At 34.7% G+C, this 21,188-nt stretch overlaps 1 protein-coding gene and 1 long non-coding RNA gene across 2 annotated transcripts; both read left to right on the top strand.

Annotated features, from left to right (window-relative positions):
* Positions 1 to 1,423: 1,423 nt before the first annotated feature.
* On the top strand, positions 1,424 to 8,098 carry LOC135158066 (uncharacterized). Its single transcript, XM_064115351.1, has 3 exons — positions 1,424 to 2,956; positions 4,337 to 4,617; positions 6,199 to 8,098. The coding sequence occupies exons 1-3, from the start codon at positions 2,116 to 2,118 to the stop codon at positions 6,682 to 6,684; spliced, it is 1,608 nt and encodes a 535-aa protein (XP_063971421.1). The 5' UTR covers positions 1,424 to 2,115; the 3' UTR covers positions 6,685 to 8,098.
* A 512-nt stretch (positions 8,099 to 8,610) lies between these two features.
* LOC129271390 (uncharacterized) lies at positions 8,611 to 18,802 on the top strand. The gene is made up of 4 exons (XR_010296874.1): positions 8,611 to 10,426; positions 12,029 to 12,074; positions 15,390 to 15,434; positions 15,946 to 18,802. It is a non-coding gene; the product is annotated as an uncharacterized LOC129271390 (long non-coding RNA).
* Positions 18,803 to 21,188: the final 2,386 nt, after the last annotated feature.

The raw sequence follows: 21,188 nt of genomic DNA, 5'->3' as shown, positions 1-21,188 counted from the left end.
TATCGTCCCGATGGCCTCGGTGTGTGGGGGAGTGGATGGGGCGTAATGCACTTGTCGAAGTGTTTTGGGCAAGGAAACAAGTTAAAAAAGGTAAAATATATCTTCAAATCCATTTTAGTAGCTAAATCACATGTTCTTCATGATTAGGGTCTACTTTTATTCGCATTACTATTTCAAAGTTCTGCGCAAATGATTTTTCACTAACTTTTCAAAAGTAAGTGGTGCTCACTCAAGCGGAAATCTTTTTCGACAGTTATATCGTCATTTGCTTATACAGTCAGGACCATATTCGATATACCACTAACGAGAATGTTAATGCGAAAACGTTAGTTTCGAGGTTCAACCTGTTATGCAACATTGCGCAATACTTTGGCCGCTGTGCTATAGCTATAGGAAACTGACCTCCGGTTTTGACATTCGATGAAACAAAACATTATTTCGCGCTATGTACAAGTTGGTTTATTTTCTTGTTCCCTATGTTGGAAGATGAATAAACCAACTTGTACATTGGGCGAAATTCGCGTCGAAACAACAAGTTTTTTTTTTGGCTAAGAAATCCTCATCGGTTGTTCGTACACTAGTCTCGGAAGGACAGTCGTAAGTTCGGATTGTCAACCTTAGCCCCATTAGCACATACAGCTAGCACACGATCGACGTATGCGTAGCAATATGCATTGACTGTGAGCACGCGCTATTCACATGCAAGCTATGTGAACCGGCGTATTATGTAACTTTTAGTGAGAAAACTAGATTTGACGATCTGTGCCTCGACATCATAATTCATGAATTTCAGCTTTAAACATGTATCACCGTGTTGCTTCTTATTAGTAACCACTTGATTACCCTGTTTTTTCTGTAATGAAGAGGACTCCAGCCGGTCATTTTGCGAGGGTATGTGCGAACAATTTACATAGCGAAGTTGCTGCTGGAATTGACTGTGATATTGAAAATGGTGTTTCTGTAGGCAAACTTCACGCTAGCGTGCGGAACGAGTGGTCAAAGGAAAACCCGGTGAGGTATCGAGTCTTCTCGAGTTCAAGGAAATCTAACGTTACATCAAAGAAGTTTGTATTGTGTCAGCCGTGTTACAATTTTTTTGTTGATCGTTCGAATCATTCTGAATTTAACAGAGGTAACTCCTCAGAAAACGTTGCTCCGTCAAGTTCAACAACGTCAACAGCTAGCGCAGCAGTAGATTCCGTTATCGAGAAATTGAAAACATTAGACTCTAATGAGTTGGCACAGGTAGCTTATTTTTTAGGACAGAGCCAACAAACGGCAGTGAAATCTGACATTAAACGTCTTCCTGCAAATGATATTGATGCATTGTGTGGGTTAAATCTCAAGGAGTGGATCGCTGCAAGGAATGGTGTGATTTGTGCTTTTTTGAAAGGTATTGCTATTGATCCCAAGCAAAGTGCCAGAGATAGGGAGGTTGATCTTGCCAAAGCAATTGAACAAATATATTACTTACAGAACAAGCAAACAATATTGCCAATTTCACTTTCTGAAAATCTTGTGTCGTACGCAGTTGCCCGGAGCAAGCTTGTATGTAATACAAACTCTTCATCGTCGCCAGCAGGATGTCATTCATATGTGACAAACTGGCTTAAGACTCAGGCTGGAACACCACTGTCTTCCCCTGTTGGGGATGTGCTTTGCGCATTTGATAATGATCAGGTGATTGGGAAAACTTATCATGTACGACTGGACAATAAAGTGAAGTCGAGTGTGATCACAAGTGTTTGCTACGCACAAGTTCAGCCAGACAGCAATCTACAATTTTCTGCAGATTTGAAGCCCGGAAAATGGCTTAAAGAAGAGGCAATCAGGAAGACTGTTGAAGAAGTCATAGTGGATGAGAACAGTGCCTTCAACAAAGCTGTTAACAACACACACTACAAAGAAGTGTTCAAGACACTGGACGAAAGACTGAATCTTGTCCGGGACCAGCAGATTTATAAGAATGGCAAGTGGCTTGACCATGTTGATGATGAAATAAGTCAAGAGTCGGAGAGAAGAGAATAGAAGTCCTGTTGGTCTTGTGGCACATTGAATATAAAGACAAAACGGATTTGTGTTTCCTGCTCTGCCAACTTAAATGCCCCATCTGCCATGCCTCCACAAAATGATCCTGGCCCATCCCACCCATGTTTCAAACCGAAAACCCACAAGCCTGCCTACACCAAACTTGAGTTCTCCTACCTTGACATTCCTGCAGATAATACTTCAACAAGTTCTGGTGTCAAGATCACTGCTGGAGAGCCAATCTTCGTCAACCCCAACTCTCATAGCAGTGTTATTAAAGTCTTACGTGAAATAGGCCACCAAACCAACATCACAAAGTATGTCAAGGGGGGATGCCGTGAGTGGGTGGCTATCACATGCGATGGTTTGCCATTTAGTATAGCACAGAGGGTATTGAAGGAGACATACACATGCCCTACTTGCCACACAGCCATCTTCACAAGAAAGAACTACATATCCCACGTGAAGGATCATGAGGAATACGCCGACATGAGCGAGGATGATTTACCTTTCGACTTTGAGTTTGATTGGACGATCCTTCGAATTGGCCATGGTCATTTCGAAATGAATATGGTTAGATCCTTCTTCAAGCTCAACTGGGATGTGTGCATTAAAGAGTTGGCCAAGTGCATGGATTTTTGCTCTGAAAATGCACAGAAATATGCAAAGTCGGGAGGAGATCACCACAAGGCGTGGGAACTTCTTCAAATCCTCTACCTAGGATGTATTGATGAATTGATCCTTCCCTGCGTTAGGGAGTGCCTTCAGAAAGACCTGGTCTCCACTCCTGATGGTTTTCTGCGATGGACCCGTGACATCAAGAATCATCGCTACCAATACCTCCAGGAGCAGATGCTAACCTATGCATCAGCAATCATCCATCTCCGACGTGGAATTCGACAGAATGACATGGCCCTTGTGTTAGCTGGTAAGACTTTTCTTCTTTTTCAGGTTATGCACTGTACAGGGTGTACCATGATTTTTACAAGCTTTTAATACATGTATACCATGATTTTTTTTTCCATAATGCATTAAACATGGTTTGGTGTCCAATGAGTATGATTTTTGAAAGGTGAACTACTAGTACATCCTAGAAACACATAAAGAGAAAAAAGTAGACTAAATAGGCCTGATTGCCATAGTTTGAGGAAAATCCAATATGAATTTATAGGTTAGTTTTTTATTTTTAAAGTTTTTGATTAAATTGTAATTGATCAAGAAAAACAGAAAATCTGCTACATCACATGCAACCATCTATGCAATAAAATACTATGAGAAAATATCAATAATTTATATTTTTAAAGACATTTGATGAAGGATTTAAATTATTTGTAACAGTGTTTATGTCTAAAATAGTCACAATGATTATTATCTGGGGTATGTGTAAAATTGAAAAAAAAAAAATTGCTTTCTGTTTGTATCATTGTTTAGGTGAATGCATGTGATGTCGTGCATTTCTTTATTTTCTTGATCGTTTATGATTTGATCAAAATTCTAAAAACTTGTAACTCTTTCATGTAACTTATTTTCCTCAAACTAAAAGAAAAAAGGAAAAAAAAACAGTTGGTGTCATTATCTTGTTTTTATACTAAGTAACTTTATTATCAGAGTGCGTTTTCTCTATAAAAAAGGAGGGTTCATTGGTTTAAATTTTTATAAAGATTACAGTATACAGTTCTTGTTGAAAGGAGAAAAAAAATGACTTTGTTTGTAATTATGTATTTCATTTATTTATTTCTACTGACAAACATGTCCAACACATATCTGGACTCGGTTTCCACTCTTACAAACAATTCAAATCCTGCTTGTGTACAGTATGTATGCAAAGCAAACCATCATGCATGTGGTGCATTTTATTTACCTCTCAAATTATTTGGCATAGGTTCTCCTATTGTGTCACAATTACAGTGAGTGCCGGATTCATAAAATGCAATATGTACATCGGTGTGTCAACATTTTTATTGGGTGCAGTCTCCGTATGTTGTTTGTTGTGATATATGTACATGTATGGCACATGTTTTGTTTTGCTACAGTGGACGTATGGTGTGTCCTGAATTCTGCTTTTTCCATCTTCGTGAACATGTACATACATGTACTGTACATTGTACACAAATTTGCACAAATTAGAAACAAGCAAGAGGGGGGGGGGTGTACTTTGATTGATTTATCACGTACAAAAAATATATATTTCTCATTCCTTATTTACATTTATGTAAATCTACAAATGAATCTAAATACTATTTCTTTTTGTATTAATCTAAATACTGTTTGTATTTATTCTACATTGATACTATTTTTTTTCCAACAGGGAGAGTGAAGTATGCCCCAATTTTCCACAGCAGAAATCACCCAAAATACCAACAGATTGAGCTAACTGAATTGTCTAATTTCCTGACTGCACCCACCGCACTTCAAGACTTCCTCAAGACTTATCAGGCCATCTCAACCTCGGTAGATCCAGAGCGATGTGAAGATATGGACTTCGTACTCGAGGCTATCAACAAGAAGAGCAAGTCCTGGGCACCCAGAGGAGTACCCACTCACCAGGAATGGCAAAAGATTTTTAGAAATCTGCAGAAATTTGATGAGGTATGTGTAATTTCTACATACCATATTATACAAATAATGAATGTTTATGAGTGCAATGGACAGAATACTTCATGAGGTGGAAGATGAAATGATCCATTCAATGAGGCGTAGCCGAGTTGAATGGATCATTATTTCATCTTTCACCGAATTTTATGACTTTCTTTTAAATTTGAAATCAATAAGAACATAACTTTATTGAATCTGGCCTTTTGACTCCTGGCCCTAATGTTGCAAGAATGTACACAAGCTCAAGACTGGCCCACTTTTTTATGAATTTACAAATTAAATTCAAAAACTTATAGGCCCCTTTAGCATTTAAAAGTCCAAGGCCTGGTTGCGTCTCATCCCAGGCTCAGACTACTCTATAAGCCAGTGTTTTAGCATAACATATATTTTCACGTTTTGGGATAAGTTTGACATTTTAGCGTGTTGTTATTTTCACGTCTCCAACAGTTAAATGTTCATCATACCGAGTGGAAATTTTGGTAGGGTCAGCACTGCGAAATTTCAGCTCATAGTCATACATGTATGTACCTCCTTAGCTGGTCCGAAAAGTGGCTGCAGCTACAGTAGGCCTCAGGTACATGTTATGGCCTTTTTGCATTTACACTATCCAAAAGCTGCAGCCTAACATTTTGGGTGATGTAAAAGGGGTCATATTCAATCTCTATGAAAATCAAATCTTTGTGAGGTCTGCACACACAGACTACATGTATTATAACATCCATGGCAGCTGATGGGGTTGAAAATGAAGAGAAATCTTTGGAGTCTGGAATAAGTGAATAAGGAACAATAGATTGGTTGTGCTGGTCTGTTCATCATGTTTATTTGGCTCTGGGGTGACTGGGCATGCCTTATCAAACTGCAAACAATCCTCTAGCATGTCCAAACTGCCATCACTATTGTAAGATTGCATGTACAGTGTACAAAGAAGAATACATGTACATGTATGTCATGCTTTGATTTCTTTATTTTTCTGGGAAGTTTTTTACCTTAGAACAGAGGCAGAAAATGTTGTCAGCTTAATAACTAAAGTTCTTGGTAAAACAAAAACTTAGATACTGCTAACCACATGTACACAGGGTTGTGATAAAAAAACGTATTTTATTATTTAAAAAATAGAAAGTTGTTTTAAAACATGTTTTAAAATGCGTTTTTAGTACATGTACATATATCAGGCTTCAAAATCAATGTTTAGTACCGGTTCTTAAAAAAAAGCTAAAATTTAAAATATATCCTTATAGGCACACTGTACTGGAGTTATGAGTCTATGGTACACTAAATTCAATTTTCATATATATCTTGATAGTGCATATGTGTAACTTTTATTATTTTTGCATTATTTGTTGGATTTTCATCCATCTGAATAAAGTTAAATACTAGGCCGGACAGTTTTACTTGAGAAATTTGTAGATTATTTTTAGCAACCAAAATGTTACAGTGTCTTTAATTTTGGCATTGGGCATGCAGTAAGAATTCCCCTCAGTATCTGTGCTCATGATTTGCATGATGGAATGATACATGGAGGTTTACATGTAATAATCTCTTTTATTTCTCTTCCTTTCCTCTTTTCTTTTACAGCTGCGTTCAGCAGTCTTCAGTCGAATGCGTAGAGATGACCCAGATGCTGAGAAAAGGTACAAAAGTTCACACATTGCCCGTGATGAGGAAGTAACAGCTTGGAGGACCTGTCTCAGAGGGAGTAATTTTCTTGATAATCCATTCACTTCTGATGCTCCTTTCACTTCAGTTAGTGCTGAGAAGCTGGATCCTGAACTTGTACATCTCACCAATCAAGCTGTGAAGAGAAGGAGATACTTTGCAAGAAAAATGTTTGGAGTTGCTCAAGAAGACGACAGTGCAGAACCCAGTCAAGTGTTTGTCACAGAGGCAGAACGAGCTCAGCACAATGATATTAGAAATCAAAGGAAGGAGACGATTGCGACTCGTGTTCTCACAGCGATCAATGCACTGGATGATGCTGGCATCAAAACCCTTCTGCTTGCCGAATGGGAAATGTCTGTCAAAAATAAGAAGAGGGATGATTATATCTCTTTCTTCTTTTGAGTTGAAGAAGAGGTTGCACATCCTGGTCAGTATGCAAATGAGGGGACCGATGAGGTTATCCATTCGCTATTTATTTTGTATTTTATTATACAAAATATTAAATATCTTAATTTTTCTATACTACAAATTCTAAAAAGGTTTGGTTCCTCATTGAACATGTGGGGAATCAATTTTTAGCAACATACTGTGATTCAATAAAGAGCTCTCTGATTGACAAAACTGCCAAATTTGAAATATTCTATAGATCTATTTCATATAATAAAATATAAAAGAAATTGTGAGTTGGTGACGTCATTGGACCATATCGACCAGGATGTTTATATAACTGTTTTGTGAAAATAAGCGAAACTGTAAAATGTCATAACTTTCTTATTTTAAATACGATTTTGATGAAAGTGTTGTGTTTGATTTTTCTCTTTTCATTCAAATCAACTTTTTGTTGGGGTGGACTTGCCCTTTAAATGAGGTGGGACATGCAATTGTATATCTTATAATTTTGGTAATGTTGTTTTTTAAATTTATGATGTAACAAGATTTATGATATAGGGTAATTCTCATGGACCCAACGACCTCATTATAATAAGATACTTTAATATGCTGCAGGAATCTATATCTGACCTCATTTTCATACATGTACATGTACATGTATGTGCAGCAACTGAATAAATTTTATGATCAAGCAAGAAATGTTATTTCTATTACACATGTATTTATTTTTTTATTATGAAAAGGTTCGCTCTACAATGTACTTGTACATGCATATGTTGATACTGGTTTTAAACACACACTCATCTTTTTAGTTGTACGAAATTGTTTGATATTCATCATGAATGAAAATTTCGAAAAGTATACAAAGCCTGGTTTACAATCCTTGCATTCTGTATGATTCATAGGTTTGTGCAAGATGTTCTACATAATATAGGGTATTTATATTGCGCACATATCCACCTTGTAAGGTGCTCAAGGCGCTCCTATATTACCCGGCTAAGCTAGGCGTTCATAGCGCACACAGCTTTTTAAGGAATTACTTCCTACCGGTACCCATTTACCTCACCTGGGTTGAGTGCAGCACACTGTGGATCAGTTTCTTGCTGAAGGAAATTACGCCATGGCTGGGATTCGAACCCACGACCCTCTGTTTCAAAGTCCGAAGACTAATCCACTGGGCCACAACGCTCCACGTTCTACATGTTCTATCTACCCATGAAGCACCCCTGTGAATATTGTGCAGGGTGCAAATATTTTTCACCAAGCTCTGTGTTTGATTTTTTTTTTTTACATGTACATTATTCTAAAATAAAATGTCCAATGATTTGTAGAGCATTTCATCAAGAATACCGTACGAAACCAGTGTTTTGCATCTTTCGTAAAATTGTAGACTGGTATGTTTGTCCATTTATCAGTATTTTGATAGAAAAGAAAAAAAAAACATTGTCATGCCTTGTAATTTTACTTTTACACTTTCAGTTTAATGGATAACACAAAAAAATTTGGCTGCAGGCTGTACATATACATCTCTATCGGTTTTAACGGTACATGAGTACAACATGTGCAAGCACAAGTGTCCAGTGTAGAAAGATCTAAACTAAATACATCAAAAAAATAACATACAGTGTAACATGCCAAATCGCTTGCCACTTTTGAAAACAAAAAATATATTGTTGCATCCACACTTCAGGTCATAGGTAACTTTTTTTGCATCATTATGTATTTTTTTTTTTTCAACTACAGTTTTTAGCTTACAGTGTAATTTCATGTGTAAAATGAGTGAATCGTAATGTTCTCCCTGAATGGTTAAACATATACAGTATGGAAAATAATGCATCCCCTCAGATAAATAAATCTGGTAAACAAGCTATCATCTTGAATGAAGATGATAGCTTGTTTACCAGATTTTTATGTATATGAATGGAAAATGAAGGGGAATCTAGAAAGTCCCTTTTTTTAGTCGAAATATATTAAAGATAAATTCCAGTTTTGGTAACGATCTCAAAATGACTTTTTACAGAATCTAATACAATGACCACCCAAGTGTCTATTTGTATGAATAAAAAATATGTGCCAAAGGATTCTGGAAGAAATTGTGTAATTGCTGAGAAATAAGCAAAATAAGCGCAGATTCGGTCACTTCCTTCGGGTCTCTATTCCAGAAATAATAATACACTGTCCCACGTGTGCCTATCTGTGTTGGTGGCCTTCACTGTGATCGTATTTCAGATTACATTTTATGATTTCACAAAGTTCAGCCAATGTAACTACCAGATCTAGATCCACGATGATATAGTCATACTTAACCTTGGTTTTACAGACTTTCTCACAAAATTAGTGTTTTACTGCAATTACAATGTACTATCATTTACCTTTAATCTTTCAAAATCTTGTATTGCATCTGGGCTGTAATAACAATGAAAATTGTAGGCCTAGCATGCCTAACATTAATATATAGGTTCAAAGCAATAATAGCATTTTGCCCTGTTACATTTTGACACATAGATATTTAAAGGGGTTGTCAAAGTCAGACATTCCTTGGGGAAAAAATAATGATTCGCTTTGATTCTTTGTAGAACATGTAGAATGAATTGTTCTTTCATACATGTACGGTATGTTTAATCTTAAGCATTTTACATGTAAGTCATAACTTTATCATAGAGTTGCTTTACCTGTCATTCATGTGGCAAGTACATGTAAAGTCAGTCATTGCTAAAACAAGTCATGTAATATTGGTTGCCACAAGTATGGTGTGTGCTATGCTTGAGTATGCTTTAATCCTCTAATCTACATGTGCTGTACATGAACCTGCATTGTACAACACTTTTATGCTATCTGATCAACTTATAAGGGAAGTCAAGGCTGAAAATAACTTTATTTTAAAAAATGTACAACAAATGAAGAAAAACATTGGTGAAGGTTTGACGGAAATCTGTCAAATAATACAGAAGTTATGAATATTTAATCAATGTTTAGATTTTGTGACGTCCCATACGAGCAGCTCTTTCAGTTGTTTTGTAATAAGAAATCAATAAAATGTCATTTTCTCAGACAATTATACATATTTTTGTACAAGAATTTGAAATATCATCATAAATATAATTTCATGTCAGTTTTTTAGCAGAAACAATATTTTTCTCTCAATGGGCCATGAAAAAATGAGTACATGATCTATGGGGCTGTGTCTATGGGGCTGCTGCTCGCATGTGTGTGACGTCACAACGCCAAAATTTTAAATATCCATAATTTTTTGGTCATTTTACGGATTTTCCTCAAACCTTGACCAATAGATTTCTTTATTTTTTTGTCTACATTTGCTTTTTCAAGTTATTTTCAGCCTGGAATTCCCCTTAAATTGCCTTGACTAGTGACTACAGTAACCTAAATTAACTACACAAATTTGGACTTGAAGTTTCTACAAAGTATATACATGTAGGTATCTACTGATATCAGTAGTATTTAATATACTACCACTACTTTCTACCAAAACCTCTTCTTATTTACTCTTCGCTACTATGACAACAAATTTTGTTACTACATACATTTCTACAAAAGGATGAAGAATAGACAACATTCAAGGCTCTTTAATAAATTGACGCAAGTGGGAACAGCATGAAGTCACAAGACATCACTGCAGTATATATTCTCCCAACCAGCTGTTGTTACATCCAGCCCACAAGGAATTTTCTGAAGTCATCATGTCTACTTGATTCCCTTAGCATCAAATGTGAAACAGTACTTGCATCTTGAAGAGGTATGTACAGTTTTTTTTTAATAGACATGTATGCACGATATTACATTTTCCCTCACATTCATGTAAGAGTCTCTTTATACTGATGTTATTTGGCTAGGATGTTCCAGTTGTTGCATAACAAGATATGGACATAGGAAAGGAGGAAAACATAGAGATATCTTGAATTTGCCAAATTTTACACGTACACAGTTTTTTTTTTCATTATAAACAAAGTATTCAACCAACTCTGGCTTAGAGAGCTATCATTCATGTTCACTTATAAACAATATAATTTTCCATGGAAACCGGTCTCATTTAAGGCTTTTTTTTATATTTTGTGGTAAGTTTTGTGACATTTGATTCAATATATTAATGTTAATTATAGAAATTAGCCTCACACAACAATCACAATGAAGGTTTCCTTGGTACTAGTTGCCATAGTGGAAAAGTTGCTAGTCGGTATGAAATGATCAACAAGATCCTCTAGTGATGTTGGCCATGATGGCAGAGGGTGGATTAATGTTACAGGAAGACATCATAGCGGTCAGTCATATGCTGATTTATTTCACATTAGATGAAATAAAAAGATTGGATATTTGAGGACCAATAATTCTGTTCAACTGATGTCAGCCATGTCCAATATGTGAATCAGTGCAAGTTCATGTAAATTGTGGGGACATTGTGGTCTAGTGGTACGACTCTCGTCTTTTAATCTGAAGGACATGCGTTTGATTCCCAACCATGGCGTGTTTTTCTTCAGCAAGAAACTTACCCACATTGGGCTGCACCCAACCCATTTGAGGTGAATGGGACAATGGGTACCGTTAGGAAGAAATTCTTTGAATGCTTGAGTGCGTGTATGGCTGCTTGGCTACATTCGGGGTAATAAAGTTCATATGATACCAAAATTGTTATTAAAGTGCAGTACATGTAAAGTATATTAATGAAGTACATGTAGCTGCACTCTATACATGGTTCATATTATTATTGAGTGTGTTTGGGAAATTAACATAGTGCAGAGAAAATTGACATGCTGGAAAAAAAAAATACGATCCATCAAAATATAGTAGCGAGAAATGTTTGCTAGTATCTCCAGTGGAGGTTAATGGCAGTATCAAAGGCTATCACTTTTAATATGCATCAGAATTTACTTTGTGTATGCCAACACCTATTTAGTAGGTTTCATTTATGATCTTACAGCATTGTAAAACCAGAAGTTGAAATAACTTTGATATCTTGTATATAGTGGTGTTCAAGTGTAAAAAAAAAACTACCAAAAGTACAATCATTGTGTAAGTATTATGGTTGAATATTTCAAGGAAAATGGGTGTCAGGCCAATGCCTTAATATTACATTGCTGTTTAAGGGGACAACGTGTATGCCTTTTCTGGTCATTGATATTCTTTTATTGAGTTTTTTTATAACTACATGTATTAGCACATAATGGTCCCTTTTTAAGGGTTTTACACCTTATCAGATATGCATGTAGTGATCGAAAGGTAGCCATACAGCTCAGATTTTTTTTTACAATGAAACCAATATTATTTGATGACTTTGATTATCAGATTAATCCTATTAATATATTCTACATTATTAGACTGTTTTATCTTTTTCTGTGTGTAGGGAATCGTTGATGCCAAGACTTCGGATTTGATTGGCAGGTTTGCAGGTAATTAAACGGAGGCACATATATGTTTGATTGATATTGTTTGCCTCGATGATACATGTATGTTGTGCCACAGGTACTTGAATTAAGCTTTGATTAATGGAGCCTTTTGTAAGAATACCCGTCGTGTTTTGATTTGTTTACTTTTATTAATTATATTCTTCTTTTCTATGTTCATCTCTTGGTTTGGTATATTGTCTCGTCTGCATAGCAGAGCAAGACTATATGCGCCACTTTTCCGACAGCGACGGTAACGGTAGTGTCCTCAACATTGAAATCTTAACCAAGGTTAAGTTTTTGAAATGTCATCATAACTTTTAAGTATGTAGACCTAGGTCTTGAAAAATTGACATAAGGGTAATAAAGTATTACTGAACATCCTGCCTGAGTTTCAAACTCTTATGATCAGGGTCAAAGGTCATTTATGGTCAATTAACTTAGACCTTGTTGAGGGAATCAACATAGAAACCTTAACCAAGGTTAAGTTTAAAAAATGTTGTCATAACTTTGAAAGTTTATGGATCTACGTTCATGTAGTTCGTTAAACTTGGATATAAGGGTAATAATATAACACTGAACATCCTGTCTTATTTTCAAGTCACATGGCCAAGGTCAAATGTCATTTAAAGTCAATGAGCTTTGGCCATGCTGGGGGTATTTGTTGAATTGCAATCTAGTTCAGGAAACCTGGACATACATGCAATCAAGTATCAGGGAACATCCTATGCAAGTTACAGGCCCCATGACCATGGTCAAAGGTCATATACAGTCAATGAACTTTGCCCATGTTGGGGGAATTTGTGAATTGCCATCATAACTTTGAAAGTTTAATGATGTAGTTAATGAAACTTGGATGTAAGAGCCATCAAGTATTAGCTAATATCCGATGAAAGTGTCAGGTCACATGAACACGGTCAAAGGTCATTAAGGGTCAGTGAGTTTAGTATTTTATTACCATATGAATTGGTTTTTTTTTTTTTTTATAGTTCTTCAAATTCAGCATTGCTGCTGTATTGAATGGCGTAATGCTAGCGAGACTGCCAGAGGTGCTCCACTTCTTTATATATATTTATCATACCCGCTTTTCTTCAGGTTGTTGTTGTATGGTCACAAGCATTTGATTCAGGATAGGGGTTGGGTGGTTGAATGCCCCATGAACGTAGGTGGTGGCGTGATTGGGTTTTCGGTATGGTAGGAAAGTACCCGTGTTTAGATTAAGGGTGGCATCCAAGTAATATACGATTTATAAGTTGGTTTGGATGGTGATGCATTTGCAGTGTTCATTAAAGACACAATAAGATCTTTTTTGCGCTCTATCCGCCCCGCTCCCTGATGCTCGTCAAAGTACTACTCCTGCTGGACCATTTTTGCAATGTAAGCCTACACCGTAGGTCCTGTTTTTGTGTCGCATGCATAGCAGAGCCAGACTATAGGCGCCTTTTTGCACGCTATTGAGACGGCGGCGCTGCAATATCAAATCTTAACCTAAGGTTATATTTTAGAAATGACATCATAACAAGTATTTAGACCTAGTCCATGAAACTTAGACATAAGGGTAATGAAGTATTACTGAACATCCTGTCTGAGTTTCAGGTCACATGACCAAGGTCAAAGATCATTTAGGGTTAATGAACTTTGGGCATGTTAGGGGTATTTGTTTGATTGTTATAACTTTGAAAGTTGATGGATATAGTTAATGAAATATGGACATAGTGGTACTCCATTATCATTGCTTATCTTGCACAAGTTGTTGGTCACTTGATCAAGGTCAAATGTCATTTACGGTCAATGATTGACATCAATTGTTTTTGGCCTTTTCTTTTCCACTTTTTATTGTTGTCAAAAAGCAGTATTCTCCTTGCATGCATGATCGTTTCTATTTCATCATCCTCTTTGGCAGTGAATTTCTGGGCCCAGACATGTGGACAATTAAACATGTTAAGCTTTTTCACACTTTAATGAATTAAAACAAATAAATCTTTAAGCTCTTTCCATAAAACAGGAAATATAACATAACATAAAACATATTATAAAGAGTTAAAGTACACTTGTTAAATTGTCATGGTGGGGTAGAAGTTAATAATGTAAAATACTAGTACAATAAACAACAATTATTCCTTATCTAGGAGACTTTTTAACCATTTGAGTACGTCAGGTGTGCTGGTCCACTGATATAGATTGGTTTTGTCTATATTTGCTTGTTATGCAATCAAGCATTATTACATTATTTTGCTAGCTCAACCTTACATGTACATGTACTTCTGGTTTCCTGGGGTTGATTAACCTGGACTGGATCATTTACCTAATCGTCTTTATAGTAATGAATCCGGGTTTTCCGATGTACATTTTATCCTATCACCAATGTCTAGTTTAAGAGAAAAGTGCCTTCCAAGAGTCCCATCTAAGTCTTTTGTTTGATGATTTTTGTTGCAAACGTACACCACCTGTTGGCACACTTTATATTGGTATTGGATTTAAAAATTTAAGTGAAAAACTTTGGATTCATATTGGGGTTCAGTGTTGGTTCACCACAGGACTCTGGTCTGGAATGCTCTCTGTTGATTAACAGCATGTCTTAACCACAAATTCTTGCCATTTCAACTGTCTGAGATTCCCGGAATTTGATTTTAGCTACATATAGTATTGTTACTTGAGAGTATATAACCCTAATTGAGCCAGAACAAGGTGCATGTGGAGGGGACAATCACCAGCCACATCAAAACACTATTATTATGAAAATTCATGCAGCATTTTGTAATTGTGCACATTTATACAAATTATATATATACATTTTTTTAACTATTGAGCCTCTGAAAATGTATTTGGAAGACAGTGTAACAAGTCTGTACTCTTTGTATGTTCAAACATGTTTGAATTATAGTCATTATTCCTCAAAATATTAATAAATAATTATAGAAAATAGTAAAGGGGTTAATCTTAATAAATGAACATGGTCACGAAATATCAATGAAATAACATTTAAAATTTGGGAGGTTATTATAGTTCCAAATTGAAATCTGCATTGTCATTGCTGTACCTCCATTATTGTACATCTCCCATGTGGGACTATGCAGGTCATTTATAATTTTCATAGATCATTTATTCTAAAGAAATGCTGTTCATTTTATTAAGTTCTTAATGCAATCTTTCTTAGGCAATTTTTTTTTGATAAAACATTCATAGCTGTATTTGAATTAAAGTGACAACATAAAGAATGTTGTATTGGTACATATGTATAAATATAATAATGGGTTCATACTAACTTTCTCCAAGGCTGATTTTGATGTAATCCTTTTTTTTTTATATCTCATTCTGTAGTTCAACGTTTCACAAGGCAACCACAATTTGCTCAAAATCAACCAGGTAAACTAAATATTGAGGTTTTACTATTCTTTACTTGAAACAGAGAGTGATGAGGTGATGGCATAAAGCTATCTCCAACAGCATTTTGATTTACTAGGTGATGTCCCCAAAACTGTACATTACAGATATGACATAGGTAATAATATAATTAACTAAAAAAATGCCCTCTTTTATTATTTTTTTTTTCATACAAGACAAAAAAGGTTATCACTGGGTCATTTTTGTGGTGCACTTTGGCTGAATGTTTATCTGTAGTAGGTCCATGGTTTTATCTACAGTAAATTTCTCAAGGCTGGATACTTGACCTATTTTTTTCCTCTCCTATTCTATTTCTGACTCAAGTCCACCACAAAATTGACCTCTTAATGCCCAATATTTTATGATCTCCATGATTAATATGTTTTGATTGTTTTATCCATAATTTTTGTTCATTTCAATTTGTTCTGGATTTTTGTTTAAATGAAATGAATTTGTAATCTATTTATCACTAAAATTATATTCTCTTCTGCAGGGAAAACACAAGGCAACATGTTTTGGATAAGTGAACACATTAAAGGAAAATAACACTTACAAGTTGATCAGTATCTCATTGAAGTGCTTGATACCCTTCCACACAATAGTTGAAACAAAAGGCCCATAATGAATTCAAGACAGAGTTGTCAAAATGTATTCAATGAAATGTATACTTGTATTTTTAGCTTTGTAATTCACATGCAATTCAGTTTGTTAACTGCAATATGTCGAACATTTTAATAAATACCATTTATCTATCTATCTATCTATCTACATAAAGGGGTACTCTGGGCAAAAATAATATGATTTAAATTGATAGAGAAAATCAAGTAAGCAAAAAACTAAAACCTTCATAAAAATTGTATGAAGATTAGTGAGGTTATTGGATATTTAATTTTGCATGATTTTTGAGAAACATTTATATATGTGTCCTCATGAGAATGCCATGGGCAACCTGATGATGTCATAATTTAACGTGTTCTCTTGTATCTTTGATATATTTTACTGATTTAAATTTTCTCTGCCAAGGTATTGAAATGGAGTCAATTGCTGGTTTAATTGGCAAAATAATCATTACTGAAACTTGTATTTTGAAGGTACGATGCCAGAAAAATGTTTTTATGTAAGAGATGTGACACCATCAGCCCACACATTGCATATTCATGACAACATGCATATAATCATTTTACCAAATTAATACCAAAGTTAAACAATGTAATAACTACTTTATTCAATTTGGGGGAAATCTTTAGTGTTTTACTTGTCCAAATCTTTGTTTCTTCATATTTTTATTTCAAGTCTAATGAGCACCCTTATTTGGTGGATATATTTTGCGCATTTGAAGTGTCTTTATTATCATTATGATGATTCGTATTTGTATTATCATTATTATTGTTATTATTCGTAGTAATATAATTAGTAATATTATCATAATAATTATAATGGTTACTATCAATTATTGAAGCTTTTATGACAACTTTTGTTACCAATTATGCGATAAGAATCACGGTTTCATTTTGTTTGAACTTTACAGTTTGTGCAATTTTCAACTTTTTTGTTGAACTTAAACATGAAAGTGTTCACTTATGCCAAAAAGGCAGCCCAGCTAAAGCCGGGGTAATAATAGCAGGGCCCGCTGGGAGAACAGTTTTCGGAACTGAAGCGGCTACCCTGGGTAAATATACCGCTATTATTATTATTATTATTATTATTATTATAGTATTTTTCATGTCCTTCATAACTGTGAAATACAATCAAGTTTTGCATTAATATGATATAATTCATTGGGATTCATTACAATATTTGTATGAGAAAGTTGAAGTGGAAGAGCATTTCCAAATCTTTCTTTCTGAATGTAGATTCAGGATAAAATTACCAGATTCATGTAATCTCAGTAAACCAATCAAGGACCAACAGATCTCTTCAGCAGAGTAATCAAAATTTCCCAAAATAACTTTTGCTTTAATTTAAAAAAGATATGGAAAAATGTTTCAAAAGAAAGAACATTTAACCAAGTAACTTTATCTCGCATTCATAAAAATACCTTAAACAGATAGACATACTTAAGCTTTTCGAGATGCACAGAATTCTATGTTTGCAATTTAATATTACAATTATTTGTAGAATAATTAAAATGGGCCTGTTTTCCTCAATGGGTTATGTGAATAGGAATTACCCTTAGTAATTTTGATAGGCAGACCGAACAAACTACAACTACACAGTAGTTCTTGGTTTCAAAATAAGACAGAATTAACAACTTTATTTGTTAAATTCTTTGCTCTATTCATTTAATGTAGTTAAAATAAATACACATCAATCGAATTATGATGTAGTAATTTAAATCAAATTAGCTTAAATTTGTTCAACAAATATTCAGCAAGTTTTACATTTCGACTGAAGAGAATTGCCTGGTATCATAAATATAACTGAAGTTCATTGAGTCGAATGTCTACTAGTGGCTGCATTCCAAACTAGTCAGAATTATTTGAATTAAAAAGAATGTCTACCTCTCTGTCTCAGCAGATTTTTTGTTTCATTTCATAGGGTTTATTGGGAACTTGCAAACTTCTATCCCGACTTTATTAAAATCATTGATGCACATTATTAAAATTGAAAAGAAAAATTACTGTCTTGCAGCAAATGGTTATTCTGTTTTACCAACTTAGGTGTTCGCTTTCCAAGATGTAATACGTCTTAACAGTAATTGCCCATGTTTAACCATAAACAACCAGTGGTGGGGGGGGGGGTTAATGATAATTTGAAAACCAAAGAAGATTTCACATGGGTCATTAAAGGGGTTTTCCAGGCTGAATAGAAAATGACTTGAAAAGATAATAGAGTTTTTTTGGTCAGAATAATGTAAATAAAGATAAGGATTATGGTTTATTTAGTTTTGGAGGTTACGACTTATGTTTGGCTTAACATGTGGTTTTTCCATCGTAGCAATTGTCGCCGGAGCCTGCAACCAATTTTTTTTTTATTTACATCCAAATTAATAATTTAATTAATAAATTTGCAATTGGATCCAAACTTAAATTTGTAAAGTAAAATATAATGCCTCATAAACCTGTTTGCCAAATTTCGGATTGATGGCTGAAATGTTGGGGTTGATATGTGGGGGGGGGGGTCAGAACATACCAATTGTATGTTACTTTGCTTTTAGGTACTAAATCATCCTTCCAAAAAACATGGAACATCAAATTAGGCCGATATATTTTGATTTGTAGTCACTGTTGCGGAATATATCTAGTTATATTTAAATTTTATATTACACTTGTTTAGAAATGCGATACAGGTCTACTTGCCACTTCACTGTTTGCAGTTACTGGTCAAATAAAGTTGCCATACCCAGACAATTTTATCAAAGTTTATGTAATTTTCTGACATGTAGAGTGAAGTATTTTTCATGAAGCTTGTGGTGGTGATCGTGTGTGTGTATGTCCCTGCAAGTTTGTACGGTATGTAGATGGATATTTACACATTGGTGTGAGCTGACATTAGTTGCTAATTAATGTGCCCTATCACACTAACAAAGGAGATATTGCAAACTTAAATGTAAAAAAATATATATATATATTACTACGCTGCCAAAGGAAAAATGAGCTTGAGAAAAAAATGGGATACATACTCAATCCTTTTTCCTTAAAGGGATGCTCTGGGCTTAGAACATTTATATCTAATTAAATAAAGTTAAATTCACAAAGTGAAATGCTGAAAATTTCATCTGAAAATCAGATAACAAAAAACAAAGTTATCGAATTTTAAAATTTAAGAATATTTTGAGAAAACAGTATATGCATGTTGTGAATATTCATTAGGTTGGATGATGATGTCACATCCCCACATTCCCTTTTTTATGTTATTACATGAGAAGCACAATTGCCTCATTTTTTCATACATGATGTCTCAATTATGATGAAATAACAAGCAGGCAATAAATAACTAATGCCCTTAATCAGTTGTCAATCCAATTGTTTTAGTTCTAGGTAGAAACATTTTGAATAAACCTAACTACATAAAATACAAAAGAACAAGTGAGGATATGACATCATCAGCACACCTAATGAATGTTCATGAAGACAGTCCGAGAACTGTTTCACCGAAACAATGCAAATTTTGAAAATTCATTAACTTTGTTATTTGTTATCCGATTTTGATCAAATTTTCAGCATTTTTTTTTATATATTGGTTAAAATATAAACATCTTCAGCCTGGAGCATCCCTTTAAATGCAAACCATTGAGGTTCTGTACTAACTTTTAGTGTATTCAGCTTGGTTGAAAACTCAATGGGTAATACATATACATACTACAATTGAAATTCCCGATTAAAAAAACACACAATATCAAATTTTATGGTTTTATCTTTAAATAAATTTCAATTTAATAGTATCAGGACAATGGAAACATGTGACAAATGTTATGTACATGACAAGGATAGAGTGTGTTTCTTTAGTCTTTATTTTACATACCCTTTTAATGCTTCAATTTCACATTTGAATAGTAGCACAATTATGCTCTCCATCAAACAGTGTTTTAAAGTTCCTGAAAGCTTTTGATTACAACCACTCTACACTACAGACATTAAAAGAGTTGCAGAATTGATGTTTATGCATAGTTAGCATCTAGTACATTAATAACCAGCAATATGACAGCTTTTGTATATTTTTAAACACTATTAGACTGAAAATGATACAACCATATAACATTTACAGGTATGCTTTTGAAGTACAAGAATAATTAGTTTGTTGAAGGTAACAGGCAACTACAGGTACAGGTAGCACCAAAGTGGTAACGGCATGTTCTTTTAATTAACAAATTCCGAAAAGACATTTATACACCTGTTGGTTGTACATATATTTAATAGTGCAGGATATTGACAGCCATCGCAAACTACATTTAGAAACAGAGACTGCTTGAGTCGTGTAATAAATTTGAATATTTGTGTTAAGGAATATGTTGAACACTACCTGTACCTTATTTAACACCTTCAAAATGGTAAAATAAGCTGAAGGATTAATCACTGACTTTTGGAGTATCATACATCTTGCTATTCACACTACATAATATGTTCAACTGTAGTGAATGTTCATACAAATATTGTAGGGTTAAACTCTGTGCAAAGACACCCTGCCTTTTAGGCTGACTTTCAACACAAGAATATTTATTTTTACAAAGAGATACATGTATGTACTAATCAAGCATCGAAACAATATATTTTGTGTCTTACTCTTATGTATTTACTGTACATGCCAGTGTTTGAACTCAAAATTCCCATGGATTTATGTAAAAGTGGTGGCTGTGAGGTTTGATTCATCCCTTAACCCTAACTAGGCCGGGTTTTTTTTGCTGTTCTGTGGCCGGGGGAGGGGGGGGGATTGATTCAACCCCCCCCCCCCCCCCCCTCTGAGATCTCGGCCGCCGATCGCGCGAGCGCCGCAAAAATTTGCACGCTGATAGTGTGCGATGTAATCTACAAGGCTGTAGATGTTGATTCACACATCATTTGTATGAAAGACGCGTTACCTCTTTCAATTTACTATTAAAAGATATATCAGAGCCGAACAGAGGGGTATTAGGCATTTCAATACCCGTCCGTATACTATATACTGAATTAGTACCCTATATATGCAAATTTAAGTAATTCAGTCTTTCGCTGCAAGTTTGATTTCATTATAATAAGTATAATTATCCATTATGTAATTGTGTAATTTTTACAATTATATTCAAAATTTTTATTTATC

Source organism: Lytechinus pictus, unplaced genomic scaffold, assembly GCF_037042905.1.
Source record: "Lytechinus pictus isolate F3 Inbred unplaced genomic scaffold, Lp3.0 scaffold_28, whole genome shotgun sequence".
Lineage (NCBI taxonomy): Eukaryota > Metazoa > Echinodermata > Echinoidea > Temnopleuroida > Toxopneustidae > Lytechinus > Lytechinus pictus.
This window is presented reverse-complemented; position numbering and strand designations above follow the sequence as displayed.